Here is a 9,558-nt window from a genome sequence, read left to right as displayed (position 1 = left end):
TTTTGGATCTTTAAGCAGATGTTGTCACCTCCAGCAACTCACAATACCCGAGGACATGGGCGTAAACTTTTCCTACCCTCATCCTGTAAAGACCCCATGAAGTTCTCCTTTTTTCGGCGGGTTATTCCCATCTGGAATTCTCTCCCCTCTGAGCTGGTTTTGGCCCCCTCATTAGCCGCTTTTAAACTAGGACCGACTAGGACTCAGAAAATTCCTCAAAATTTAGTCCCAAACCCACCTCCCTTCCTGTCCAATTACTATTACCTGGAGCTGTAAGGTTTATTGCAAACCCTAGCTCGTCATCCCACACAGAGCAAAAAAAACCACTCAGTGCCCTTTAAAATATATTTACAGGTGTAAAAGGGTAAACGTTGGTTGCTAGATGGTCGTAGCCTCGCTAACAAATTATTTTTGCTTATTGTTAGCTACGAAATCTCAGGTTTTTTCTTATTTAAATTAGGGTGTTCCAAATTAGGACGGGGCGTTCCAATTTAGGACGGACCGTTCCAAGTTAGGGCTGAAATCGACCTTATCTATAACACATTTTGCAGGAAAAGTATGCGTCTTAGCAATCTGAAAATGGGTGCAATAGATTGGCAATAGTTCAAACTTTATGTGTTGGTCTACTTGATCACTTCAGTAACTTATTTGGTACGGAAAAATCTGACTTTCCAAAGAGTTTGAGAAAGTGGCCCTAGAAGGTTGAATATTTGCAGGAACGTTACTCATAAGTAGTAGGCGCGTACTACGAAAGAGTTTTCCAATCTGCCGCCATCTTAAAAAATGGCGCCCAGAAATATGAAAAAGTTGTTCCTTTTCCTTTGGTAAAAGATATTATTTTATTAGTCCGAGCAAAATAAATTACTCTTAATCATATTTTATCGAATATCAGTCTTCTCAACAAATTGTGACCGTTGACAAAAACATTCTTTGGTGCAAACTTGAAAATTTCTCAAGCCACTAATATTTAAACCAATGTTCGTCAAGGTGCTTACAAGTTAAGGAACATCGATACGAAATCCCTTCAAAATAATTAATTTCATGATAAAATGTTTTCGGAAAATGGAATTGTTCTTGAAAAAGCGGAGATATGCAATTTTTTGAATAAATTTAGAGGGAATAGATCTATTAATAGTAAAATCAGTTGATTGAATTTAAAAGTGATTAAGGATTAAACTACTAAAAATACTTAAAGAAAAATTTCAATATCTGGAACTTCAGTCAATTGATAAACCTCACTCATATCGTTGGTTTTTTCGGTCTTGGTCCAAACAAAGACGTTTTTGTATAATATCTGTCACTTCAGTCTTAAGGCAGTAGTCAACTCTTAACAGGCTGAAAATGTCATTTCCCGTCCCTATTATCTAAGGAACCAAAAATGCTATTAGTTAGCGGTTTTGAATAAAATATAAATCGAAATCATCTTTGGTTTGTCATACATTATTGATAATGATGGCACGAGATATTAGTGAGTATTAAATAAAATTAATAGCCTTTTCAAAATCGTAAAGTTAATTTCGTAGAACTGTTTACTTCTTACATAAGTGCATTGATTATGGCTAAAAGTGCGCCTCTTTTTAGGGTAGAAAGAAGCTAAAATACCATTTTTTTTTAGAAAATTTGTGGCAATAAACAAGATAATTAGCAATAATCAGGGGTAAAAACAAATCCAATTTAGTAAAATTTTGGAGCAGGGGAAATATATTCAGTTGATAAAACTTGATAATTCCAAAAACAGGTGAACATTTAGCCGCTCATAACAACCTAGCCTAACATAAGCTTAACCCTGTATCTAAACCTAACATGATCTATTACATCATAAATCAAATGGGTCTTAGGTTGCCTATTTATACCCTTGATGATCTATACATATTCTTGATTATTATAATAATTTGCCCTAATATGTTAAACTTACAGTTTTGGAGACTTGGGAGACCACAAAAATCCGAAATTGCGTTCTAACATATGAATGCTCACTGAGAATAGCCAAAATAAAATTAATATAAAAATTAAAAAATAATGAAACCCTGTATACCTCATATGGAAGTGTTGAATTAACTGCGCTTACGTAAACACCACTGTCTTAACTGCCAAGCGAAAACACTTTTTGTCATCTTTCCAGTAGTATTTTAAGTGTAAAACCTAGGGTTGGGAACTTAGGATATGTTTCTAGCATGAAACGAAGCAGACTAAATCAAATTCCAAAACAGAGCTGGAAATCAGCTTTTTTTATAATCATAAAGGACGAAAGACGCTATAAAGAGTATATTACACAGACTTACCAAAATTCAACTTAAGCCTTGGCCAAAACGAACGTCGAAAAATTACTTCAAACGATATTAAAACCTCTATTAACTGTAATTATTTACCTGAATTACTTTTTTAGACGAAAATTGGACCTGATAAAAACAATTTTGGTTTTTAAGGGCGTTATAGTTCATATAGAAAATCCAAATAAAGGTGTTAAAGCTCGGATGAAATATCAAAAAACTAATTAGCGTTGCCTTACAGTCGTCTGCTATCATAGCCCACTCGATCACGCGCGTCACGACGCAAGCTGCTCGCGCTCGAGCAGCGCAGCGTCCGGGAGCGCGGATCGAGTGGGCTATGCTGCTATGAAATAAACTTTCTTACTGTCGTCTGCTATGAAATAGGGAATTCGAGGCATAATTAATTAGTTAGATTACAAAAATTAGGCTTCATTTATTTAAAAACTAAACAGGTAAGTTTCTCATTTAGTAAATTCTTGTTAATTTGAAAGTATTCCGAAAACTAACTTCGCTGTAGTTTTTGCGTATCGCCTATGACAATTTCCCTAAAAAACCGGGTAAAATGTAATGCTTTTTCTATGGGACGCTAACCCTAAAAAGGTGATTTTTTCGTTAAGCATTACAAACGGGTATCAAGTCATATCTACAAGGGCCTACCGGCCCTGTAGAATTACTTGTACGACTGTAACAATGCAAACAAGGCGTATGACCTCTTTAAGGTCACTTTGACTGACTCATATAATTCTAGTTTTCCTATGAAGACTATGACACTTAGTTCAGAATCCTGAATGACTAATAACCTAAAACTAATTAAAAAGTAAAGCGAAAATTGCTCAAAACCTCAAAACGATACCCAACGACCGAAAATATAAAAAATTACACTACATATCGGAATTATTGTAACAATCATCAAACTAGAAATGCCCGCTGCTCATATATAAGTAAAACATTTGCCGACGCCACAAACGTTAAGGCCAAGTGGAGGATAATTAATCAAGTAACAAATAGGAAACAGAAACAAAAACTGATCCCGGATAGTATCACCCCAAAACAATTAAATGATCATTTTACTAGCATTATAGATTCTTCTCAGACTAGACACCCCAATTGATATAGAAATTAATATGTGCACTGTTCGAAGTGACTGAACCAGAACTAAGAAATATAGTTTTATCCCTGCCAGTGTCCTCAAGTCCAGGAGTAGACGAAATACACCCCAGACCCCTACGTCATATACTGGATATTATTATCACCCCACTCCTCTTCCTTATCAATTTATTGCTTCCGACCGGCATATATCCGGATAATTTAAAAATGGCATCAATAAAGCCAATCCATAAGAAAGGGGACCCGTCTGACCCGAATAATTAGAGACCAATCTCAGTGCTTTCAAGTATAGCTAAAGTCTTTGACAAATGCGAAAATCAAATGTTAAAAAAAAAAAGTGTAACATCCTCTCAGATCGCCAGTTTGGCTTTCGAGAAAATCGTGTTACGAAACTGGCCATCGCTAATGTCTATAAGACTATTTTGGACGCATTAGATAAGAGCAAATATTGCTAAGGTCTACTTCTAGACCTAGAAAAAGCCTTTTACAACGTTCCACACTCAAGATTACTGGAAAAACTAGAAAAATGTGGTGTAAGGAGGCTGGCTATAAACGGCCATTTGTTGGACTGTAATCTATAAATTATGGGCAACAAAAGAATTGTGGATCGATCGCCCATGCCAAAATTAGTATGCAGAAATAATGTGAAAAACGGTGTCGGACAAAAAGATGATTTCGCCTCGAATAAACTTCAAAATTATTCGTCTCTAGCCCGTCCGGGTAGACAATCACGATTGTTATTGGGACTCATGCTTTATAGGGGTACTTTTTTATATAATCCACTTTTCGAAATAGAAACGTTTTTTTCACAATGACCCTTAACATTACGAATTTGAACCTATTATGATTAGCGAAATGTGACCTTATTTTTCCTCTCACAGATCATCAAAATTCCAAGATGAAATTCTAGAAGCGATAGCGACTTTAAATTTGGGTTTTAAGTCGTATTTAATTTAAAGAGAATTGGAAAACGGAAAGAAGTGATATTCTAACAAGAAACGATAACACGCTTTACTTTTGAACTGCTACACCGTACAGAGTTATGAGATAACATGTACTGAACTAACAGATCATCAATATTCCAAGAAGAAATTGTAGAAGAGATAGAGACTTTAAATTTGGGTTTTAGGTAGTATTTAAATTATAGCGAAATGGAAAAGGAAGGTATACGTACATAAAGAATTGAGATTCTTAAATAAAGGTTAAGTCGCTTTACTTCATAACTGCTACACCGTAAGATGATAACATGTACTGTACAGTCAAGGTTTATATGAAGTTTTTAATTTTTAGTCGATATTGTGCAACTTTAATGCTTCCATTAGAAAAACAATAGGGATTGAAAGAAATGGACTCTAGAACATACTATGCATTATCTTTAATATTGTGAAACAATGGTTTTATTATTTGTCCCGATAATTATATCCAACTATTAACTTTATTACGTTAATTTTTAAAGAACTCCTTTGTTCTAGTAAATCTTGCTTGAGGACGCGACGTTTTTAGAAATTGTATTTTGATATAACCCAGAATCGACCAAATTAACGCGATGCACTAAAGTAACTTACACAGAGACATTAACAATGAACTTGTGAAATAGAGCTCTCAATTCTACCTTAAAGATATTCATCAGCTTGCAAAGCTGTGTTTTAGTAACTATGGAGGGGTAAGACTAAACATTTTACGTGATATTTCACTTGCATCTAATAGCAAGGAATTCAGCCAATTGGCCGAAAACAAACAATTATCGCCGACGACACTAGCCAATATTTAGTCCAAATGCTCTATTTTCGTTACGCAAACTTCTTATAAGATTAGGGTAACGTTTCAAATGTTTAACGTTTATAACTAGAAACATGTTTAAATTATTTTACATAAAGAGAAACATGTTTTAAATATTCTACACAAATAAGTTTTATATAGTCAGCATAAAGATAAACATGAGTTAATATTTTGCACAAATATAAATATGTTTTAAAAATTCTACACAAATACAAATATGGTTTTAATATTCTACCCAAATATAAGCATGTTTAAAATATTCTACAAGAACGAAAACATGTTTCAAATACTAAACATAAATGGAAACATGTTTTATATATTATACACAAACAGAAATATTTCATTAATATTCTTTATCAATTGAAACATGTTTTACATATAAATAGAAATGAGTGAATATATTTTATATCTTCAATTTGAAACCCATTTGCCATGTTTGACGTAAAATTGAACCATTTTAAAGTGACTTAAACACTTTTTGAAATAAATTATTTTTAAATTTTAACACATTATTTTAAAGTTTTGTTCATTTGAAGTATGACAAGAGTGGTTTTAATAAATTTCAGCGCATGCTGTAGGTCCGCAGTTCAAGAGCTTGAAGTCTTCGTTTCACATCTCTGTTGTTGAAAACGTGTCGTAACTGGCCAAGCATTAAGAAAAGGGACATCGTCACTGAAGAAGATGTACACGAGAAATATAGCGCCAACATCACTGAGAGATATCTTCGCAAATTCCGAGCTTCGCTTTGTCTTGAGGTATTTTGAACAAGCGTGCTCGTTCAATAGGTAGTTGGCTCTCATTTGATGTCCAGTTTCCCAAAAGTTCATTAGTCTGTCGAGAAAGAGGGTGTCATCTAACTATTTTCGCCGTTCAAAAAAGACTAGGCCCTATTACCTTATATTGACGACGTCTTTCACTATAGTCGAAGCCGCCTTGGACAAGTGGTAAGCGGCGGCGACCGAGAGGAAAGGATTTATGCCGTAGTGTAAAGCTTTTTCCGCTTCGTAGGCGTGAAGGCAAAAATATTCCAGATGAGTAAGAGTGGCAATGAAGACGGCTTTCCCTCGATTGAATACGTCGTCGTCGTCACCCTTTCTTCGTTTGAATTTTCTGAATCTTCTTTCGTATTCTAACACAACGTCTTTTCGGATCCTCTATTTATAGAGAAAATAAATACCAGTTTTACGAACTTGAAAATAAGGACCTTCATTTCCTACCTTAATATATGTGAAAAAGAGACTGAAATAACTAGAAAAACCTTTTCATTTTACAGCAACTAAAGAACATTTTAACACTTGCGTAATCAAATTTTAATGTGTACTTGCTAAAGTCTTTGCGTTTTTAAAATTGTTTCTAAATGTCGAGACTTTTCGCAGTCGAGATTTATAATCTGTTGTGATCTTTTTCCATGGGATTTTGGTGTCGGGATCATAGCTATCGAGAATCTTAGTGTCGGTAATATGTCCATGAGTCCATGCTAATCCAATCTCCAACCAATATAAATTTATAAGGTTTTATTGTTTCAACATATACATTCTCTTAAAGACGATATAGAATGGCAATAGTTTAAAACAAGGAGCAAAATCAAGGATTTCTAGGTTATATATCACTGATTTGATACATTGTATACCTTGGTATCCTCGAATATAACTTCTTGTTCCGAAACAAAGATTCATACCCGCATATCCTGCAGCGTGCTGGGATTAATAACAATCCGTATGCCTGGGTATTTAAATATATCGTCCAAGTTATTTATGTTGCGATCAATGTCCACTGTCAATTTGGTCGACAAGTGGGCTTTGAAGACTTCCACCAAAATGATACCGCCGACGAAGTAGGTGGCCAAGATAGCCTTCTTGGCAGCTTCGCATCTGTTCCGGAAATAGTCAGAGAGCAAAACAAGAGGCCTGCTTAATCTCGGCACGAAACGGGTCGCAATCGCCATGAAATTGAACACGAAGAGAAAAAGAACGATAATCGTCCACACCTTCGAAAGACAGAGTTCTTACTAGATAAATTCTCCTAATGATGAAAATATGTACACACCTCCGGACAAAAGACCTCAAAGATTCCACTAAGTGATATTTGGTAATCGGCTTCTTGGAAATAAGACAGCATGTTCGACTCGTAGAACCACTTCGGGTAGGTAAAAGTTCGATTATGCCTCCATAAGGACGCCAGAGTTTTAGAGTTAACTGTTGACCCTCTAAGATAAACGTCTCCATCCTAAATCAAATTTAATGTAATCGAAATATTTCCTCATACTTTTCAATCCGAAAACCAAACTTACCGTCTTAAAAATATCATCACTGGGAATGTACGTTACGTTCAGTCTACCAATATTTAACGGTTATCTTATGCTAAAGTAATCTGGTAACATTTTCAAATTTTACCTGCCATTAGGATAATATAGAAATTCCAAAGAGAGCCTATCCCCTGGGTGAAATTTTCCAATGTCCAAAACTTTCTTCTCAACGTCATAATCTTTCTGAAATAATATTTTACATTTCATTTTTTCAACTCGATAAGATAGTGATGATATCGCCTCGAGTAGTAATAGGAGCGCATTCTTATTATTGAAGCGTTAACTATGTGATATTGTCCAATTTCAAGAAATCAGCTCGCTATATAGGTTCATTACGGTACACAACAATTTGGTCTAGGGACAAATTGATCTCAGGACAATTAGGTCTCGAGACAATTGGGTCTTGGGGCAAATGGGTCCCGGAACAATTGCGTCTCGAGACAAATTGGTCCAAGAATAATTAGGTCCCGGGACAAATTGGTCTCTGGACACGACAGTCTCGTTTAAAAAAAATATCCCTTCAGTATGTTTTTAACCAGCCAAATTTAACCGAACCAAACGAAACAAAACCTTGCCTTACCAAATCTAATATAACCAAATCGAACCTAAACTAACCAAACCTAACCCAACCTTGTTTGGAGGTAAGAAGATTATTTATATGAGTACTAGCTGTTGCCCGCGGCGTCGCTCGCGTGTAATAAGAACTTCCATCAAAACGATATAAAGAATGGGTAGATTTTACTGATGACTAAAATTTTTGTAGCAACCTAGGAGCAAAGGAACTCGGCGTTGCCCGTCGGGATATTTTTTATTATATTCCATGCGGACATAATTCCATAAAGAAGGGTTTTTAAGTTTGTGGCCGTCATTTAAAAAGATGGCAACAAGTCGAACCTAAAAGACCATTCTAAAGGTACTAAATATTTTTGAATTTGCTTCAAACACGCGGACCTTGTTGCATAGAGAAGTTTTTTTACATTTCTGGTCGCCATGTTTTAAAATGGTGGCGGATTGGAAAAAACTTTCTTAGTACGCGCCTACTACATATGAGTAACGTTCCTGCAATTTTGACCCTTCTAGGGCAAGCGGTTTGGGCTGGGCGTTGATTGTCAGTCAATCAGTCAGTCAGGACTTTGATTTATGTTGATATAGATTCAAAACCCCCCTCTTAACACGAACAATTTATAAGGAATAATAGAAATATTTTAGAAAAGGTGGCAGCTAATTAATAGGAGAATGTTTTGGAAAAGGTGGCAGCTAATTAATAGGAGAATATTTTGTAAAAGGTGGCAGCTAATTAATAAGAGAATATTTTGGAAATGGTGGTAACTAATTAGGTAACCGAATAATCACGAGACCAAACCCTATCGAGACCAAATAATCACGATACCAAATAGTACCGAGACCGTAAAATTACGAGACCTAATAGTACCGAGACCGTAAAATTACGAGACCTAATAATACCGAGACCATAAAATTACGAGACCAATAGTACCGACATCAAAAAGTCCCGAGACCAAACAATCACGAGACCGAATGGTCCCGCGCCAAATCAGCGAGACCATTTTTTCGTGTTCCGGGTTCATTATACTTGGTCTTTAACACCATGTGTACAATTTGTCTATTCTCACACTTGTGGAGAAATATTTGGTATGTGATTTATATATAAAGCATGCTGCATAGTGTCTATTGTTCCCTCAACGGTATAAATTCCGTTTAGTATCACTTTCAAATTATGTGACAAAAAAGAGCATACCGAGGCGCTTCAAAGTAAGATACAGGTGCATTAACGCATAATTAATACTTACTCTTAATATCACGACCCTCATGGACATATTTGAGTCGTAGGGAAATCAGCAACGACTTGTTTGTCTTCGTTCTTTATAAAAAGGAAATTCAAAACGATTTCCGAAACATTTCAAAGCCTAGAAAGAGGCAATTGGAGAACTACCTTTTCTAATGCAATCCACCTTTCGAAGTAGAGCGGTGTTTTTGTTCGCAATGATAGCGTTCTTTAACAACATGTTTATTGACGTACATGAAGTATTGCGCTAGTAATTTCCCCACGATTTAGAATCTCGCTAATGGTGTGTTGGT

The 9,558-nt window shown here is 35.5% G+C and overlaps 2 protein-coding genes and 1 long non-coding RNA gene across 3 annotated transcripts; all 3 read right to left on the bottom strand.

Annotated features, from left to right (window-relative positions):
- Positions 1-1,227: 1,227 nt before the first annotated feature.
- On the bottom strand, positions 1,228-2,108 carry LOC149714196 (uncharacterized). The gene is made up of 3 exons (XR_016369376.1): positions 2,036-2,108; positions 1,916-1,976; positions 1,228-1,364 (listed from the first exon to the last, which is right to left on the bottom strand). It is a non-coding gene; the product is annotated as an uncharacterized LOC149714196 (long non-coding RNA).
- A 3,635-nt stretch (positions 2,109-5,743) lies between these two features.
- Positions 5,744-6,366, bottom strand: LOC149714195 (uncharacterized). The gene is made up of 3 exons (XM_089844737.1): positions 6,361-6,366; positions 6,051-6,310; positions 5,744-5,987 (listed from the first exon to the last, which is right to left on the bottom strand). The coding sequence occupies exons 1-3, from the start codon at positions 6,364-6,366 to the stop codon at positions 5,744-5,746; spliced, it is 510 nt and encodes a 169-aa protein (XP_089700863.1).
- Positions 6,367-6,552: 186 nt separating this feature from the next.
- On the bottom strand, positions 6,553-7,365 carry LOC149714194 (uncharacterized). The gene is made up of 2 exons (XM_089843929.1): positions 7,203-7,365; positions 6,553-7,143 (listed from the first exon to the last, which is right to left on the bottom strand). Exons 1-2 carry the CDS (start codon positions 7,272-7,274, stop codon positions 6,829-6,831), a joined length of 387 nt encoding a protein of 128 aa, XP_089700055.1. The 5' UTR covers positions 7,275-7,365; the 3' UTR covers positions 6,553-6,828.
- Between the last annotated feature and the right edge of the window lie 2,193 nt (positions 7,366-9,558).

This window comes from Phalangium opilio, unplaced genomic scaffold, assembly GCF_054372755.1.
Source record: "Phalangium opilio isolate 3A_F unplaced genomic scaffold, DU_Popi_V2 ptg000009l_1, whole genome shotgun sequence".
NCBI lineage: Eukaryota > Metazoa > Arthropoda > Arachnida > Opiliones > Phalangiidae > Phalangium > Phalangium opilio.
The sequence above is the reverse complement of the archived record's forward strand: the minus strand, read 5'-3'. Positions and strand labels throughout refer to the sequence as shown.

What these genes read in the sequence shown, in the direction of transcription:
- LOC149714195 (XM_089844737.1), bottom strand. An exon ending in AAAGACGTCGTCAATATAAG is followed by an intron (nt 5,988 to 6,050) that starts GTAATAGGGCCT and finishes CTTTCTCGACAG; the next exon opens with ACTAATGAACTTTTGGGAAA.
- LOC149714194 (XM_089843929.1), bottom strand. Translation starts at nt 7,274, where the DNA reads ATGCTGTCTTATTTCCAAGAAGCCGATTACCAAATATCACTTAGTGGA. An exon ending in TTGAGGTCTTTTGTCCGGAG is followed by an intron (nt 7,144 to 7,202) that starts GTGTGTACATAT and finishes TGTCTTTCGAAG; the next exon opens with GTGTGGACGATTATCGTTCT.